Source organism: Ursus americanus, chromosome 3 (assembly GCF_024610735.1).
Source record: "Ursus americanus isolate L20-20 chromosome 3, mUrsAme1.1.p, whole genome shotgun sequence".
Lineage (NCBI taxonomy): Eukaryota > Metazoa > Chordata > Mammalia > Carnivora > Ursidae > Ursus > Ursus americanus.
The window spans coordinates 60,414,927-60,435,470 of NC_142129.1; the positions used below are offsets into that span (position 1 = coordinate 60,414,927).

Genomic DNA, 20,544 nt, shown 5'->3' on the forward strand with positions numbered 1-20,544 from the left:
GGTAAAATATATTAAAATTTTGTGTGACACAGTTAACTCCAAATTATGGTTTGTGCATTGCCTTTGAAGTTCTTTCAGGTGTGCTAAAGAAGGTTTTTAATATACACTTTAAATATTTTTTTCATATTATGAGAAAAACACATGCCAATCATGAAAATCATAAAATATATTAGAAAGTTTTAAAAACTAAATTGTCCCAGATTCCACCACCCAGAACTGATTCCTATTATGGCATTTCCCTTTAGTTTTAGTCATACATATTACATAGATGAGGTCTCAAGGTATTGAGGAAAATGAGATTTTTTGTAATTTTGAAATATATGAAAACTTGAAATAACATGTTAAAATATTAACAAAGATTAACTCAATGGGAAAAACTGGAAATCCCCCCCAAAAAATATTTTGAAATGATCAATAATTACATCATTTCAAAACTGGTGATCCAAGTGCATTATAAACTGAAAACATACAGTTGCAAAATGACCATGTGTTTTTACTAGAAATCCCTGCCCTGTTTTTTGATGTTTTAGGAACCATACTTGTTTCCATGTATTAGAGATTCTGCATAAAATTCCCATGACTCTTTGGCTTTATTTTATTAGTTACTGCTATTACAATTTATACATTTTTCATTTTAAGAAAATATTATCAAAGAATTCACTGAGTGCTAGTACCTGCTTAAGAAATATCCGCTCAAAAATCAATAATTCTCTTTGGAACTTAGATGTGATAAACTGCTAGAAAAAAGAGCTGTCACCCTCAGTTTGGGCTGCTTATTCTGGAGAGAGGTCTGTGTGGACCACGAGGGAGAATGATGAGATATTAAAAGCTCATTAGTGTGGGAAGGTGCCCCAGTGAGTGTGGGCTGAGGTACTCTGCAGCCTCACGGTGTGTACTCTAATTTTGCACTTTACAGCATGTGAATTTTTCAAAGTCCCCTTCCTCAAAATGCTTTATTTCTAACTGTCCAGATATTCTAAATATTGACGTTATTTAAACAAGATGTCTTATTGCCATCTGCTGGAAAGTTATTGGAACAAATATTCAAATCTATGTTGTTTGTGATATGAAAAGTTCTTCCTTAGCTGTGGAGCTTTGTGCATTACACAACCTGCCCAACCATACCCAACAGCCCTGATAAAAACATAACCTTTTAATGTCATACTTATACCAAAGCGAATATTATTCTTGAGTTACACAGTTTTCCTTATGAGCTATGGAAGCAGATACCTTTCCCATGAAAAATAACTGTATTGTATATAATATATTATGCTTATTTTCACTCAGTATTACTTAAAAGCATTTTCCGTCTTTCAAAACATAATTTTGAATGAAATATTAAGTACCATAATACATAATTTTAAATATAACATAATTTATATATATATTTATATATATATATAAATATATATATATATAAAATTCACTTGACTTTTGCCCTTATGTTGGACATTGTAGTCATTTATGTTATTACTCTAACAAGCATTTTCTCTCTATAAGTGGCTAGGTGGATAGATGATAATATAGGTGGATAGATTAGATAGATAGGTGATAGATATATAGATCGATATTGAGGTATATTAAGATAGATATAGATATTTTTAAGTTTCCTGAGAAGAGATTTTTAAGGAAGAAATTGCTAGTGTAAAAATTTTTAGGAAGTTTCTAATACAGTTGTTTCACATTAAACTTCCAATGATAGTATATTTAATTGTTAATTTTTCCATACACTAGTTAGTACTGAATTGTTTCTTTTAAATGTTTGCTAAATTATCCAAAAGCAAATTATGAATGCTATTTTATGTTACTAATTTGAATCTCCTCTCTAAAGAAAACAAAAACATATATCCCGTGTTTAAAATGTAGCCAATGAAAATTCTGTTTGCTTTAATAATATCTTTAAAGAGTTGTGAAACTGCTGTGTTGAGTTCTGGGTGTTTTGTTATTTATGTGTATGAGTATGTGTGTGTGTGCTCTGGCCGCACAAGGAGGGAGTGTAGTTGGTCATTCATAAAATCTTATGACTATTTTGTAGTCCAGTTGCTGAATGGCTTCAGACCACCAGAATAGAATATGTTACAACCATTTGGGTCAAAGGATGGTAATGGTTAAAATTTGTGTATTGCAGCAATTTGCAAACAGAAGTGTCTTAATGGAGGCAGATGTGTATTTCCCAATGTGTGCTCTTGTCGCGATGGATATTCTGGAGTCAAATGTGAAAAGAAAGTACAGGTATATTGAATTTTAAACAGAAAATAAATATTAGACATTGACATCTGCTGTCTACTCAGATATTCTGCTTAGCAATTGATACCTATCTGTTAATGTTTATTTTATTTCCAGGTTAAAAAACATGCAAGGATTTACTGTTGGCCTCTGAAACTAAAAATAATATCATTTTTGTGTCATGATAGAGTTATTCAAAATTTTGATGTGCACTTAAGGAATTTTAATGTATGGCTATGACTGTCAAAGTGTAATATTCTATTTCATGGCACTGGAGCTGAAAAACAAATATTCCCCAATATGGACTTAAGACACCACTAATTTATATTTTGATCAAATACTAGATAAAAAGACTAACTTCACCCCTCCTCCTATTTTTTTTTTTTTAATCCACCACTTTTAAATCCACTGCTTCATTGATTTGAGGATGGGTTGTGTGCCACTAAAGCCTTGTCTATCCTCATTCTTTTCCCAGACGGTATTTCTTCTCTTTATTTGCTCTCCATTGCAGTCCATTTCAGGGACGCCTGGGGTGCTCAGTCAGTTAAGCGTCTGCCTTGATCCAGGGGCCTAGGATCGAGTCCCACATAGGGCTCCTTGCTCAGTGAGGAGGCTGCTTCTCCCTCTGCCTGCTGCTCTCCCTGCTTGTGTTCTCTCTGTCTCTCTGACAAATAAAATCGTTAAAAAATAAAATCTATTTCAGGGAAAGCAAATTAAAAAACTCTTCATATCATTAGAATTATGATTTATTTTTATTTTAAAAAGTCAACAAAACAAAGGAAAAATAGTTGCTTTCTTAGAGTTTCTGATATTGCCCCACACTTACTTAGAAAGCTATAGAAACATCTGTTTTAAAAGTTTCTATGATCAAATATGTGCTTATAAGATTAAACTGAATTTTATTTTGTCTCCAATCTTATATTTCTAAATATCTACAGCTATGGAATTTTTTTAGTCCTAATTCCTACATGTACAAGGATGGTGCTAATTGGGGGGGGGGGAAGCAGAGCTCTCAAAAATTTCTTAAAGTTAATCTGTATTAGTTTTAATTTAAAAAGCAATTATATGCTGTTTAGCACTTCAGAAAGCCCAAGGTTGTGAATATCAAAGTAAGCTGGAGTGCTGTAATTTGAAAAATGATAAGGCATTTTCTTTTTGATATGCGATCCTGGATCAATCTGGCTCAGAGGCAAAGCGCATGTGCACATGTGTTTCTCCTTGCGCTGCTGTTCAGCCTGGAGACCTACAGCCTCCATTTTGAAAGCAGGAAAAAAAAAACAAGCTCGTAACAGTACTGTGGTTTGAAAACCAGAAAACAAATGTTATGGAGTACCTATTGGATCAACTGTCATTTAGAACAGTAAATGTAAAAACGTGAATTCCCAGGTTCAAAGGCAGCGTACACGTGTCTTATTTTATTTGGAGATTTTTATGGCACAGAAAACTCTATGACCTCAAAAGCTTTCAACTTCATTCTGACATACTGAACTAGGTGACTTCTCTATAACCTATTTCTATCTATTTCTTTACTCCCTGAATCCTTCGTCAGATCTGATCCCCACTAATGGTGCTTCTGAGACTGCGTCTGGAGCCATATTAAGGAAGGAAAGAACAGCGGGTCATGGGGAAGGAAAAGGAAAGAGATTGGCTCAAGGACTCCATGTCCTGCTTTTCTATAACCTGTTCTAACAAATTCTTGACTTTAATTCTCACTTGAGCTTTACTCTGGTGCTCATTGGTATCATCACTTCATTTGTTTTTTTTATTTTTTTGGCTCCAAAGCAGAGCGTAAAAATAAATTTCTTTTTAACAAGAAACATCAAACAACTACCATTTATGAGCATTCGCAGAACCCTCCCTGACGCTTCCCCGCTCCCTTCCTGCCAATCTCCTGGCCCTTCTTCCAGCATCCTGGGGGGGAGGGGGGGTGGAAGATAGTGATTGAGTTGCCAGAATTTCAGTGAAAACAACAACGGAAGGAGAACTACTAGCTAGAAACAAAGGACACAAAAAAAGGGGAAATTGGGCAAAGGCGATGCTAAAGAGGGGTGGGTTTATGAAAGGCTTCGAGGCTTCCGAACTTGCTGCTCAGCTGCTATAGGTACATTTAACATTGGCCCTGCCACTTGTTCACTCTACGGCCTTCAGCAAGGTATTGAATCCCTCTAAGCCGCAGTTTCTTCAACTGTACTATGGTGCTAATAACACCTAACCACAAGGTTGTTAGAGGACTAAATATGTTACCACATGTGGCTGCTATGTGGAAAACACTTTATTACATTGAAGAGAGGACTAGAGAGACATGGAGAAGGAAAAGGATGAGGAAAGAGACTGGAGAGAACGTGGCCATCCACTGAAAATCTTTTCCTGAAAAGTATCAGGAAAAAAATGTACTCAGTTTTATTGAGCATGGCTGTTTCTTGAATGTAACCTTTGGTCAAGATGGAGTCATGTAGTCTCCAAGTTCCACTTAGTCATAACTGTTTTGGTATTTAAATATGATCTGGATTAGATCTCAGTTTTATGAAAGCAGTACTTAGTCTCCAGTGGCAAACATAGAACCAAGAGCTTTCTGTATCACATCAGAGAGAAGGAGGTGGCAAATAACGAGCAAGAGTTAAACGGTTTTCTAATATTCATTGAAACTTTCCTTCTTCCTACTACAGACAAAACGCCATTAATATCAAGTATGTGAATCACAAGCCTGTCATAAGAATGAAATTTTTATTCAGAAAAAGTTGAAGATAACTACTTGAAGTTTATTTGAACATAATTTTAAAAATTATTTTAAAGATTGAAGAAACTAATAACATATAGAATGGTCTTACCTGTCATTGTTAGAGAAAAGCAAAGAAGAAATCCAGGTAATCTGAATTGACTTTGAAGTGTGATTTGATATTTACATATTGAGATGATGTATCCAATATTCGAGACAGTCACATTATGTAATAAACTGAGTATTTCCCAGTTCTTACTGTGATGGTGTCTTTATCATCAGGGATCAGTCAGCATAACAGAAACCATTTGATGTATCCAGATATAAAGTGTTTAATGCAGAATTAGGAACTCTCAGGACTCTTGGAAGAGCTGGGGGTGAGGGTGAGAGTGAGGAGAAGGGTAGGTAGAGGTCAGGAAAGAAAAGCAGATCATTATAAAAAAATTGTTGGAAAGCTACTGTGAATCTTTTATCTACCCAAATATCTAGCTGCAAACACCTTTGAAAAAATAATGACTTCCCATTTCCATCTTCTGTCTCTCTGGAAAGCTTTCTTATCAGCAAACTCTAACCCAGAACCACACAGAAAAGGGGGTTCTAGAAAATGTAGCTCTAGCCTTAGAAGGAGGTAACAGTGGTACCAAGGAGATAATAGTCAGCTAACAGAAGACATGCCGTGCATCTTACTGCTTTGGACTATAGTCCAGAGACTAAAGCCATCATTTTGCCATGATAAAAACACCATATTTAGTTTTGCCTATTTTTCCCCTCCAGTCTCTCAATTGCTCTGACATATACATTTCTTGACAAGGTGGAAGAAATAATGAAATTTTGGTCTTAGAAGACTTACTTGGTCACTGTGCTGATACGTAAAAGGAGCATAAAGATAACTGTTTCATTTTTCCATTCTTTTGGTACCTTGATCTATTTTGGTATAGAAGCAAGAGAGAAACTATCACAGAATCAAATCCTTCTACAAATACCAAAAGAGAAGTGAAAGCTAAATAAAAGCAAAATTTAATGGCATTAATTGTTGGGGAAATGGGTAGTGTCAATATATGTATGTATATGTATGTATACATATACATACATATACATATATACATAATGTCAATATATATTATATATAATGTCCATATGTAATATATATATATTTGAAAGATTTGTCTCAGAGATATAAATAATTACAGGTTACCTATAGTTATAAATCTTTCCTATCTCATATTTGACCTCAAACTGTCTTTTTTTGAAAATATTTTAATTTTTTAAAAGATTTTTATTTTTTATTTATTTATGAGAGAGAGAGAGAGAGAAGACTCCCTGCTGAGCAGAGAGCCAGACACGGGGCTCAATCCCAGGACCCGGAGATCATGACCTGAGCCAAGGCAGATGCTTAGCCTACTGAGCCACCCAGGTGCCCCCAGAAAATATTTTAATTTGAACTTACCTATTTTAAATCATACAAATTCACAAAATTCATTTTGTTCTTTAAGTGAAAATACTGAACATTCCTAAGCGATGTTTAAAGTACCAGATAAAGTAAGACATTATTATAATAAAATTATGCTAACTTTGATAAGAATCTTGTAAATAATAGCATTCATTGTCAGAATTAAAGAGATTTTAATTTATTTCATATTTATTGAAAGGTAGATTTGAAGAATTATTTAAGAAAACACAATGTTTCACTATGTTTTATTTTGTTACCAAAAGCACAGATACATAAATGCAAAATAAACCTTTGACAATTAGTGTGTGCTTCAATTTTTACACTTATAAAAATAGAAGTCCTAGAAAAAAAAAACCACTCTAGATAAAAATGAATACTTTTTAAAAGTTAATAATTGGAATTAAAATTCCTACAAAAAAGATGTAATAAAAATAGATATAACTTTACTATTTGCCTCTTTGCCACCTTTGCTTAGAATACAACATAGCAACCGATAGCCTTATTAAATTAATTTTCAATGTATATTTTTTATGGTTAGAAAGTTATAATTGCTCAAGGATTTACTCTGAAATGTCTAAACCGACACTTTTAAATCTTTCATAAATATTTTCTAGATCCACACCAAGAACCCCAAGCTACAATTAAAATATCAATCAGTAGACTATCCATTTATAATAGATTTAATGGGCCTGTACATGCTAATAATGAAGAAATGCTATGGTTTACAGATTTTATATAAAAGCACGCCTTATGAAAGCTAATGACTCATGCAAATGAAAGTAATGTTTTAGAAATATAATGTGAGTTTAGAAAAGCAAGTGATTTGATAAATTTGTACAGAAGAAATTTAATTTTTTCTTACTTCTTGTTGATATTTTCACATTTATTAACTTTAAAATGCTTTACCCAGAATCCATTTGGATAATAGTTTGAAGATAATGAGCATTTGAGAACTTAAGCAAAAGTACTTTAAAATGTGTACCTTTCAATGTTTGCCTTATAAATCATTTTCCAAAAAGAATTCAGATCATACACCTTGTTTAATATGCTTGGCTATTTTATGTCTATTCATGTTAACATTTAAATGAAATGTTTGCATTGTCCAATATTCTGATCCTTTCTTTGGCCCTCTATTTAAAATACAAACTTCTCTAAACTTTAAAATATCCCTACTAGCCCTACATACTAAAATATTAAAGTATCATAACCTTTTTAATAGAATTAGAAATGTATCTTATTTTTCATATTCATTCAGAAATTATAAAACTTATCCAAATTGCAACATATGTAATAAAATTTTAAATTTCAGGTTAGAACTATTTGGAAATATTTGGAGCCTATAATGGAACATATATATATTATTACATTATATAAGTGCATTATGTATTATATATTTATACATAAGAACATTATATATTATTACATTTTATAAGTATCATTATAACTATGTAATTGTTTTTAAAGTATTTATGTGCTAGAGTTTAAACCAGTTGTATTTATATTAGTTAAATGAATATAATATTTTGCTTTCCTTTATGACACTTAATAATTCATTCTTTATGATATGCATGCCACTTATTTCTAAAATGAGATGGAGTGACCTAAATATTAAACATGTTAAATGGGGAAAAAACAATAAACACAGAAAATCTGAAAAAAGAAACACTGTATTATATCTACAATGTTGTAAGTTATAAATAAGTAAAGGCAGTTATAAGATAGTATTTTTTAAAAAAGAGGAAGAGCCATGTGTTCATATAAAGCTTAGTAGATGATCTAAGTGGGATGTATTAATTACTTGTTATATAAGAGACTTGGAATAGCCCTGAAGCTGATATTTTTTTCAGTCACTGTTTGCAAATGGTTCTGAAAACATTAACTCAATTCTTATTTATAGAAAAAGAAAAGCCTGATAGTCTTAAGATTGCATAAGTCTTCAACACATTTTCCTCATCTGATGAAGTGGATGAAATGGTGTATTTGTAAACAGCAGTAAATACAGTTGTGCTGAAATTACTAATATTTAACATTGAATAAGAAACATCTTACAAAGCCTTTTCCTAAATACCTTCCATTTTTCATAGAACTCAGCACCTGAAAATGGACTGCAAAAACTGAGCCTGTTGATGATAACTGATACAGTTTTTCCCCCCAGTTTTCAATTTTCCTCTCAAGGACCTCCTCATACAACTCATCATTGATGTTGAGAACGACGGACAGCATCGTTGCCACTGCATCCTCTAATTATCTGTTCACAATGGCCTGGATTGCTCCGGAGTTTGCTGTGGACAAGTATGTTGGACAGCTACCTATCCCTGGTGTTGAAGAGTGGGTAACTGCCCTCAGTTGACTTCATTTTCTATCTCGTCTCACTTTGGTGAAAACTGCCTCCCTTCTCCAAGGTACGAACCATCAAGTTGAAGTTTTAGATTTGATTGAATTCACTGAAGATGTTGACTATGTAAAAAAGGATATAGAGAAATCTCACAGAGCTCAAAGGCAAGATGCGAAGTTGGGCTTAATGAGAACCGAAAGCAATCAAGAAAACAGAGCCACTCTTTTCTCTTACTGGAGCTGCATAGATCATCTCCTCTTGGTTTTTCTATAAATCTCTAGCTCTCTCTGCTCTACTATTGCTGTGCTTTATAGATCCACCTCAGGACCCAACAAGGCCACCAAATCTACATGGCAATCTTTCAGTTCCCATAGCAGCCACCCATTGGCTAGAAAACATGTCATTTAGTTCAAAAGTCTAGAGAGAGAAAAACCTCAGAAGGTAAGGAGGAGTCAGAGGATTGGGAGGCTTGTCCATCCCTGGGCAATCAGCCGTGATCACAGTCAGAAGAGTCATATGGGTGGAGCTGCCTGTGTCGAGGCTATGAGGAAGTTCACGTTCTGAGGTGGGCGTATGACACTTCTGAATACAGGAAGATCCCAGGATGCCGTCGTTTCCAGAGTTTGACTTTTGTGACGCTGAACTTAGTTGAGGTAAATAATTAGGCCAGAATAGGCCCCTGTTCTTGAGAAATTGCAGAAAATTGTTGTCAAGGGAGGTTTTTTGTATTTGGGTTATTTTATTTATTTATTTAATTTATTTAAAGATTTACTTATTTATTTTAGAGAGAGAGAGGGAGGGTGCACTCATCTGCTGACAAGTAGGGGGAGGGTCATGAAGGCAAGAGTCTCCAGCAGACTCCCCTGAGGAGGGATTCCCTAAACAAGACTCATGACCCTGAGATCATGATCTGGGCCAAAACCAAGAGCTGGATGCTTAAGTGACTGAGCCACCCAGGCACCCCTGGGTTTTTTTTTTTTTTAATTTATGTATTTGAGGCAGGTAAACCAAAGCCCGTGAGAATAAATGTCTGTTAAAGGACAGTGCTACATATGATACTATCTCCAGTCAACAACTACTTTATTTTCACAAACTATTCAGTAGTGTACTATGAGAATCAGAAGTGTTTTCTTGATTTGAAGTAGATCAATTATGTGATTATCAAACTGTCAGGCTACATCGAGAGAGAGGAAAAAAAATACAGTGTATTGAACACGACACTAGGGATTTTAACTAATATTAATTATTTAGACCTCATAAGATTATTGAGATAAGAAGATTCATTCCCGTTTTACAGATGAAGATCCTAAAGGCCGGAAAAGTCCAGTTGCTTAATATCCTGCTGCTTATGTGTTGCAATGATTGCTTTTGAATCCATATCTATTTGAAACTGAAGTCTATTATTTAACTGCATTGTATCACCTATTAAAAAAAAAAAAAGCCAGGAATTTTCGATGGCTTTTAATGGCTCAAGAACACTTGATAATTTCAGTAAAGAATTCCTTTTGGATATCTCTTCCCCCATATCTTTTTGATCCACAGTACACACTGATAAAGAAAACTATGCATGTTAAAATAAGAGGTTTTAATTTATTCGTTTATCCAGCAAAAATATTTTTGAAAGGAACACATTTCAAGAATACTTTCTGAATTAGTAGCCTGTTTTATTTTAGCTGTGGAGTATGCATCCGTATCTAGAAAGGTGTCTGATAAGAAAGAGCTCCCTGCAGAAATAGGACCAAAGACAGGAGAGCAGCAGGACACTGGGCTGAGACTTTAGAGTTGGGGGAGCCTGAGTTTAATTCACCCCCAAATCCTTGTTCTACCTCTTCCCAGTGATGTGGACTTGCACAGAGAACTTCAGCTCCTTCTATGTTTAATTCCTTCCTTTGTAAGATAGGGGTAAATAATATTTATTTCATAGGATTACTGAGTAATTTTAAATCAAAAATGAGATTTTTAGAAATGATTTTTCATAGTGACTGCCATCTAATAAATGTCAAATATATGGGTTTTATTATGAATATTTATGATATTACTGACAATATTAATATTTGTTACTAATATTTATTATTTATAATTTATTGTTTCTGTTGATGAAAATAAATCCGTGGAGCCAGCTGAAGAAAGGATGACAGTTAGACTCCCCTACTTGGGTTTTAGGTTTTCCAATGATTACTGTATATGGATGTTTCTTGTTCCCTGATTAAAGAATTTACTTTTTAAAAAGCATTGATTAAACAGTATGTGAGTCGAAAACAAGATAAAATAAGTGAATGTAAATTTTAAATCAAGTCTGGGGTACAATTAGTAAGAACGAGACTAAAAAGGCAGCTGGCACAGAATGACTACAGTTCGTGAGCTGCGTGCGTGCCAGGCAGGGTTGTGAGAGCTCTACACGGGTTCGGTTGATTGCGCCTCCTCACTCATCTGTGAGGAGGTGCTCTTCGCAGGTCAGCATCGAGCCAGCTGTGGGCCCTCAGCCCTTTTGTCTTCCCGGCCCCTTTCCCCACCTAAAAATATTTAAAGTGATATTCTACAGGTAGGTTGGTAAAAAGGCCAATATATTAATATTTTAAAACATTTTCTTTGAGCTAAAGTTTTTTTTTCCTGATTTTAAAAGAAATTAAAACATTTTCTTGAGCCCTTAAAAGTACTGTGGACCCTAGTCCCTGTGCCTCTTGTGCCTGACCGGGAATGTGGCCGTGCCGGCCGGCGTGGCCACGTGTGGCCCATGGTAGACCACGGCAGTTGTTAAGGAGCCACTGTGCAGGCTCTGAGAGAAGAAAAGAAAGGGAAGACGAACTAGATGGCATTTCGCTTTGCATTTGTATTGTAAGGACCGCCTTCTTCATCAGAGAAACAATTTTACCGTCAGTTGGAAAGCTTTTGTGAAACGTCCTACTGCCAGATGAAATGAGCCGATTTTTGCCTGCAGGTGGTGCTAGATCCTCAGTTCCCAGGTACCACACCAGAAATGCGAAAGGACCACTTCAGTAAGAGAGCATAGTAAATATTTAATGCAAACAGGACATTCTTCAAAATTAAAATTCTTCATTAATACCGTATCCATCTTTCCTGCGAGCCTAGATGTCTTCATCTCACCTGGTAAGTAGTCAATAACAACAGCCACTTGCCTGAGCGGCGTGAACAATTCATTCAAAGATGTGGTGATTTACCCAATCTATACTAGATTGAAATTGTTTTAAGAGTAGCATTAGTGTCAGCAGAACACCTTTTGATTTTTCATATATACACTGAACTTGGAAAATTCTAGCAGTTAAAATAGCCAGTAGGTTCAAGTATTTTAAAATTAAACCTTTTTAACCCTGTTGTTAACAAATAATCCTAAATCAATATGTAGCACACCCTTGTGAGAGAGAGAAAAAAATCTTTGTAAAGGATGCTTTCCTGAATGTGCTTCTTCTTGGTACCATTGTTCTGTCTGCAGGAGGTAGGGTCCCCCCAGCTGCATGTCTTGTACATGACAATACTTGAAGAATCTTTGACTCAAGACACTAAGAACTTGAGAAAAGTAGTAAAGCTTACTGGATACAAATATTATAGTGAAAATAATCCCAATTTATTTTATTTTTCAATTCCCTCAGATAGACATGTCAGACAGACAGATACAAAGACAGATCAAAATATATAGAATGGCTTCTGATATTGGACTTCAGTCTTCCTCACCATGGAATTGGTGGTAATCCTTGTTAATGTGGCCAAGAAATATTGTTAATTGTCTAATTTAGATTCTCATTCTAGGATCTAGGGATCTTCGTCTGCATTTCCTTGACTGCTTTGGCTCAGTGCTGTCTAAGTTGAGATGTTCCTTTCTTGGTTAATGGCTCTGATTACAAATCAAAGGAAATTCGTAGGGTTTGCTTATTCCATGGCCCCAAGTGGTGTTTTTATTATTTTTATTTGTTTGTTTTTATTTCTTTTTTAAAAGATTTATTTATTTTAGAGAGAGAAAGTGCCCAGGAGCATGTGCAAGTGGCGGGGGGAAGGGCAGGAGGGGAAGATGGAGAGAGAGAATCTCAGGCATACTCCCTGCTGAGTGTAGAGCCTGATGGAGGGCTTGATCCCACGACCCTGAGATTATGACCTGAACCAAAATCAAAAGTGGGACACTTAACCAACTGAGCCACCCAGGTACCCCATCAAGTTGTGTTTTTAGCTATTAAGACCTGTCACTCATTTCTAGGGAAGATCTTGATGCTGCCTTGATGTTGGTTAATACAGATGGCAGTCGAAGGATTCCTCATTCCCCTACTCTGACTGCTTTTTGCACCTCAGCATTCTCTGCTGATGCATTCTCGCTGATGACTGACAATTTCAGAGGACTGTAAAAGTGGACAGGATTTTTTTTTTTTTTAATTATTTCAAATCCTTTCTGGTGGTAATTGTCAATTTTTTCTTTGGAGTTGACCTGAATCCTGTCTCCCCATGTCAAAGAGTCAAGCCATATCCAGTGTAATGTCATAAGCATAGCCTGCTGCAGCATTACAAGTGAAATGATAAAGTATTAGTGATGATATGCATAGTCTGACCTCTTCATTGCCTACACAGTGGACGACATAGAAGAGCAGAATGGTTCAATCCAGGAAAGAAAAAAATCACAAGGCACCAACAGAGCTTGGTGAAAAATGTGGATACCTTTACAGAGAAAATGCATCATGTCTCACGTGAGTCACAGACAAATACTTTGAAAAAAATATTTTAGTTTTATTTGTCTCCCCATAAAAGAAATAGCTGTAGGAAATGGAAATTTGCATTACCAGAACATAAAGCCTGAATTGCTCATTTTGAGGGTTTGGCATATGGCTGTGTGCCTGGCTTTGCAGAGCAAGAGTGGGATTTTTCTAGAGCCATATGGTTGAATCAAGAAGGGCAACGGGCTAGAGCGGACAGAAGGCAGTTTACAGTTAATGATAAAGTCCTGATGCATAATATATTCTGAAAAGCTTCCAACATTAGATTCACATTAAAAAGGAGGAGGTTGCCAAGGAATGCATTGTTTTTTTTCACCTGAAATGAGAGAACAAAGATCCCAAACAGAACACTACCTGTGAGCTCTGTTTAGAAGACCTAACCTTCCTATCACTGTTAAGCCAGGCAATTAAGAGAAAATTCCTATTTGTAATTGTTTTGAACACCATAACAGTCTTCCAAGTGAGTAAATATTGAGTTTCCACTAAAACAAAAAACTCCTTTACCAACCCAGGCAGGCAGGCTGATTATAAGCTCTGCCAGTCCCTATTACTAAGCACCAGTGAGAAAACTTGCTAGAAAGAGGGGATTGGTAGGCTCCCCACCCTTAGGGAATACTAAAAAGACAAGCATGGATGAAACCAAAATGAATAATGTTCATAACTTCTGATAGAATGCTCATGCGGAAAATATACATGTGAGATTTTAACTAATGAGGCTCCAAGCTCTTTGTAAAAGCCACATTGCAATTAATTAAGATGATTCCTACTCATTATTTTTTAAAAAGCAAAGTGAGTTCCTTATTATAGGCATAAAACTGTCAGAAGAGAGCAAATACTCTTATACTACCATATGATAGTTTTTACGCTAAACTAGATAAAATATTTAAGACTAGCTTTATTATTTTTAAGCTGTTCATTTGAGTTGGAATTGACATATGATTATGAATACTTTAGCTAATATATAATAATAATTGAATGAACAAATAAAAATTAAAATCAAAATCTGTAACCTTTCATTGAGGCCCAAATTTAAATTATCACATCTACCATTAAGAGTAGTGCTATGAACTGGGAACTGTCCGTGAAAAGTTTGAGAGATGCGGACATTAAAGTGAACACATGGAGATTTAAAATAATAACCTCTGATATGTTACTCTTCTGATAATTTAGTAATTAAGGCAATAATTCCACTGCCAAAAATATTTATTGTGGCAGTTTCCAATATGAAAAAATAAAAATTAATAAGGAATATCTTAAGTGACTCAATAGTAAGATAGTTAAATTACTATATACTCATCTATAGAATTTCTGTACACCCAATAAAATAAGGATTCATGCAGAACTATATATCTTGTAAAGATGGCTATGTTTTAGCAAATGAAAAAGGTGAGGAGGCAAATTTCCAGACAATAATTACAGTATACTTTCATTTTAAAATGTATATGTTTGCACATGTGTAAAAACATGTGTATTTTTAATAGCACAGAAAATTTCTAAAAAGGCAAATATCAAATGTTTTAAATTGGATATGTCAGGAAAGTGGGACTAGGAGCTGAAGGGTGATGTAGGTAGATTTTAATTATTATTTCATATATCTTTGTACGGCTTAAAATTTTTATAGTGATCTTATTTTTGCAATTTATATTTTTGCAGAATTTCCAATTAGCCCCAAACAATGCAGCTTTCTTGAAATGCCAATTAAGAGATATTCAGAATAATAAGAATTGAAAATCAAAGAACCAATGCGTAGTTTTCTTTAACTGAAAAGGGTAAATAAAAATTAATTAAATTTAAAATTTATTATGTTCTTTGTATAAAATTTTAGCCATGGTACTTACCTCTTTTCAGAGAAAAGATTTTGCTAATTCATTATTACATATGTATTGAACTTGGAAACCATTGTATTTAAATTAGGGAGAATGGTTTACTGTCCCATGAGTATTATCATAAGATTAAAATTAATTGCTCAGAATTTTCATATGAGGCCAAACTGGACAGGTAATCAGTCACAGGCTAATGTTATTAGCTTGATTCATGTTATCAAACTGTATTTCTAATACCATCAGGCAAGGGGGTGGGCAGGAGAGAAATATGCTACATATGAAAATGATGAAACCAAGTTCTTTTGATTGCATTGGTTCTACTATTTAGAGGTCACATTTACAGCTAAGAGTTGAGTTTATTACCTGAATAATTCAAGCAAAGAGTTCACATTTGCCTAAATTTATGGGAGAAAATACACCACAAAATAATGTTTTATACTTACAAGTTGTAGAGTGCCTATTTGTAAAATTTTGGAACATTTAAAGGAATTACTTAATGATACTTAATATGAATTAATGAACATTTTACTTTACAGATAGAATTAAAATGCTCTATTCATGGGGCGCCTGGGTGGCACAGCGGTTAAGCGTCTGCCTTTGGCTCAGGGCGTGATCCCGGTGTTCTGGGATCGAGCCCCACATCAGGCTCCTCTGCTATGAGTCTGCTTCTTCCTCTCCCACTCCCCCTGCTTGTGTTCCCTCTCTCGCTGGCTGTCTCTCTCTCTGTCAAATAAATAAATAAAATCTTAAAAAAAAATGCTCTATTCATTATACGTGTGTGTGTGTGTGTGTGTGTGTGTGTGTGTGTATGTATAGTATGGGGTAGCTAGAGATGAAGCAACCGTCCCAAAGACTCATGAATCAAATGAAATGCAATGGCTAATTTTCAGTAGAAACTAAAGAGGTCAGTTTTGAATAGGTAGAGATTTGTTTCAGAAGAGGACCAGTACCTCTCTTTTTGAAAAAATATGTGGTATTTTATGCATGCAAAAGAAAATAGTACTGTATCTCTAAAGTTATAAAGCATACCAAAATGGACACCCACAATTCAATCATCCAATCCAGAAATATGCAATATCAATATGATTGCACCTACTTCTGTGCTCCTCTTGTGACTCTGCTTCTTCCCACCCCAAATTGCTACCCTGTATTTTGTTTATTACCTGTGCCAGACAACCTCTAAGATGGCCACCAATGACTACCACTTTCTCATAGTCATACATACCCTCATGTAATCCCCTTCCTTTGGGAGTGGGCTGCATTTAATCGTTCACTTCTAACAAATAGAATATGAGAGAAGCAATGGCTGTCAATTCTTAGGTTATAGAATAACTATAGCTTCTCTCTCTCTCTCTCTTTCTCCCCCTCCTCTCTCTCTCTTCTCACTTCCCCTCTTTTGCTCTCTGGCTTGCTCTGAGGAAAGCCAATTGTCATGCAGTCAGTTTACCTATGAAAGGGTAGCAAAGAATGAGGAGGGCCTCCAGCCAACAGCCAGGAAGAACCGAGGCCTTTAGTCCAACAACCCAGGAGGAATTGAATCTTGACAACCACTCTGAGTGATTTTGAAGTGGATCATCCCCAAGTCACGCCTTGAGATGAGACTGTAGCCCCAGGCATCACCCTAATTGAAACCTCAAAGAGGCCCTGAGCCCAAAGCACTCTGTTAAAACAAACCTGAATTCCTGACCCACAGGAAATGAAATATAAACGTGTGTTATTTTGAGACACTATGTTTTGGAGTGATTGTTAGTCAGCAGTAGACAATTAGTATTGTCCTTGCCTTGTATAAAGTTTTGATGAAGAGAACAGAGTATATTAATTTCTGCTAAATCAAACTCTTAAATTATGTTGTTCAACTTTTCACCTTGCAAATTTTTTAGCTGCTTAATTTAATAATTTAGAAAGGCATTGAAATCTATTATCATTTTTGTATTTGTCTCTTTCTCCCTGTAGCTTTATCAAATTTTACTTTATATCTTTGAGGCCATTAAATTAGATGCCTCCAAGTTTCTAGTATAATGAGCCTTTGACCAGGCAGCATATCATGGTAGTTAAGTGCATGGACTCTAGGGACATATTGCCCTCTGGATTTGAATCCTAACCTTATTCCTTATTAGCTGGGTGACTTTGAGCAAATTACTTAACCTTTATCCCTTCATTTCCTCGCCTAAAAATGGAGATAGAAATAATACTTACCTTAGGGGCGCCTGGGTGGCACAGCAGTTAAGCGTCTGCCTTCGGCTCAGGGCGTGATCCTGGTGTTATGGGATCGAGCCCCACATCAGGCTCTTCCACTATGAGCCTGCTTCTTCCTCTCCCACTCCCCCTGCTTGTGTTCCCTCTCTCGCTGGCTGTCTCTATCTCTGTCAAATAAATAAATAAATAAATAAATAAATAAATAAATAAATAAGAAATAATACCTACCTGAGGACTGATGTGAGGTTTAAATAAGTTAATACTTACAAGCCCACAATAGTAGTTGACATATAGCTATTAATAAATCAATGAGTGTTCTGACTTATTTATTCCTAATAATGCTTTTTGCTTAATAGTTATTAAAGTTTACTTACAGGTTATTGATAGCTACTCCATCTTTTTTTTTTTTTTTAAGAATTTTCCCAGAAAAAAAAAATCCTCCCGATTAATCTTTTTCTCCTGTATTTTCAACCTTTCTTTCTCCTTAGGTTTTATGCGTACCTCTTGAATTCAATGTATAGCTGGATTTCTTTTTAAAAAATACAATTACTCATTCTGTCTTTTAACTGGAAAGACTTGAATATTGTGATTATAAACACTTTGACCTTTCTATCATTTTGTTTTTGCTAGTTGTCCCATTTTTACTATTCCCCCCCCTTTCTTGCTTTATTTTGGATTGACTGAGATATTATTATTTTTTTAAAGATTTTATTAATTTATTTGTCAGAGAAAGAGATAGCACAAGCAGGGGGAGCTGCCGGCAGAGGGAGAAGCAGGCTCTTCACTGAGCAAGGAGCCCAATGAGGGAATCCATCCCAGGATCCTGGGATCATGACCTGAGCCGAAGTCAGACGCTTAACCGACTGAGCCATCAGGTGTCCCTTGACTGAGATAATATATTTATTTGATTCTTAGTTCATCTTTTCCCTTTAACTGTCTTGGGAGTAATATATATTATATTTTGACCTTTTAATAATTGACCTTTGAAATTCTCAATTGATGAACAAAATATAAATTGCTCTCCACTCTCATTTCAAAAAAAAATGAGCTGTTTTCATCCTCCTTCCAACTTACATGTTATTGTTGTATTTTAATTTTATCCCCTTTTATATCCTAAATTAGAAATCATTACTGTTACTTTATAAAGACAATTATTTGCTCAAATTTAGTTAAATGTTTATCAATTTGCTCTCCATTCTGCCTTGCCTCTTGACCTTGTTTTTGCAATTAATTTTCTTCCCCTGAAATACATTCATTTTGAAGCTCTTTTAGTGAAAGTCTTGAATGTAAACCTTGTTTTTACCTTAGAGTATTGCTGTGATTCCCTCATATCGAAAATAGTTTTGTTGGACACCTAATTCTACATTCATAGCTATTTTTCTTTCTATACATTGAACTCATTCCAGTGCTCTTAAAATTTCTGTTATCAATCTAATTGTTGATACTCTCTTTTATTGTGGCTCTTTTCTCTTTCTTTTTATTGGTATTCTGTAGTTTGACTACAAGGTGAATGTGAGTTTATTTTTTGTTTATACTGCTCACTAATTATTGTGTTTCTTTTATCTATGGATTCATGCTATACCTATTCCTAAGAGTGTTACAATGATTAAATTAGTGGATGTCAAATACCCAGCACGTAGAAAATGCTGTATGTTTTCTATTATTGTTTTTTAAAGATTTATTTATTTTTTTGAGGGAGAGGGAGAGGGAGAACGAGTGTGCATGCAGGGAGAAGAGCAGAGGGAGAGGGAGAAGCAGACTCCCCCCCGCCCCCGAGCAGGGAGCCCAATGCGGGGCTTGATCCCAGGACCCTGAGATCATGACCTGAGCTGAAACCAAGGGTTGGACACTTAACCGACTGAGCCACCCAGGCACCCCTGTGTTTTCCATTATTATTAGAAAATTACTACTTTTTTTTTTAATGATTTTTTATTATATTATGTTAGTCACCATACAGTACATCCCCGGTTTCCAATGTAAAGTTTGATGATTCATTAGTTGCGTATAACACCCAGTGCACCATGCAATACGTGCCCTCCTTACTACCCATCACCGGTCTATCCCATTCCCCCACCCCCCGCCCCTCTGAGGCCCTCAGTTTGTTTCTCATAGTCCATAGTCTCTCATGTTTCATTCCCCCTTCTGATTACCCCCCTTTCTTTATCCCTTTCTTCCCCTACCGATCATCCTAGTTCTTATGTTTCATAGATGACAGAAATCATATGATAATTGTCTTTCTCTGCTTGACTTGTTTCACTTAGCATAATCTCCTCCAGTCCCCTCCATGTTGCAGCAAATGTTGAGAACTCGTTCTTTCTGATAGCTGAGTAATATTCCATTGTATATATGGACCACAACTTCTTAATCCAGTCATCTGTTGAAGGGCATCTCGGCTCCTTCCATGATTTAGCTATTGTGGACAATGCTGCTATGAACATTGGGGTGCATATGGCCCTTCTCTTCGCTACGTCTGTATCTTTGGGGTAAACACCCAGTAGTGCAATGGCTGGGTCATAGGGTAGCTCAATTTTTAACTTTTTAAGGGACCTCCACACTGTTTTCCAGAGTGGCTGTACCAACTTGCATTCCCACCAGAGTGGCTGTACCAACTTGCATTCCCACCAACAATGTAGGAGGGATCCCCTTTCTCCACATCCTCTCCAACAGTTGTTGTTTCTTGCCTTGTCAATTTTTGCCATTCTAACTGGCATAAGGTGGTATCTCAGTGTGGTTTTGATTTGAATTTCCCTGATGGCTAATGATTTTGAACATTTTTTCAGGTGTCTGTTAGCCATTTGTATGTCTTCATTGGAAAAGTGTCTGTTCATATCTTCTGCCCATTTTTTGATTTGTTAATTTGTTTCTCGTGTATTGAGTTTGAGAAGTTCTTTATAGATCTTGGATACCAGTCTTTTATCTGTAGTGTCATTTGCAAATATCTTCTCCCATTCCGTGGGCTGCCTCCATCAAAATTCTAGAGGAGAACATAGGCAGCAACCTCTACGACATCGGCCAAAGCAACCTTTTTCATGACACATCTCCAAAGGCAAGAGAAACAAAAGATAAAATGAACTTATGGGACT

The 20,544-nt window shown here is 35.5% G+C and overlaps 1 protein-coding gene and 1 long non-coding RNA gene across 7 annotated transcripts in view; both read left to right on the forward strand.

Annotated features, from left to right (window-relative positions):
- The window catches only part of VWDE (von Willebrand factor D and EGF domains), a 67,209-nt gene extending 59,633 nt beyond the window's left edge, over positions 1–7,576 (forward strand). For both annotated transcript variants that reach the window (XM_045793136.2, XM_045793137.2), the window contains 2 exons: positions 2,129–2,232; positions 4,893–7,576. In XM_045793136.2, coding sequence (XP_045649092.2) covers positions 2,129–2,232; positions 4,893–4,907 — 119 coding nt within the window. In that variant the 3' untranslated portion in view covers positions 4,908–7,576. The remainder of the gene's footprint in view (positions 1–2,128; positions 2,233–4,892) is intronic.
- Positions 7,577–7,857: 281 nt separating this feature from the next.
- Positions 7,858–20,544, forward strand: part of LOC123789233 (uncharacterized) — a 62,107-nt gene continuing 49,420 nt past the window's right edge. For 4 of the 5 annotated variants that reach the window (XR_015723978.1, XR_015723975.1, XR_015723977.1 and 1 more), the window contains exons 1-2: positions 7,858–11,835; positions 13,300–13,415. This is a non-coding gene — a long non-coding RNA (uncharacterized LOC123789233). The remainder of the gene's footprint in view (positions 11,836–13,299; positions 13,416–20,544) is intronic. The other variant, XR_015723976.1, reaches the window with a different exon arrangement.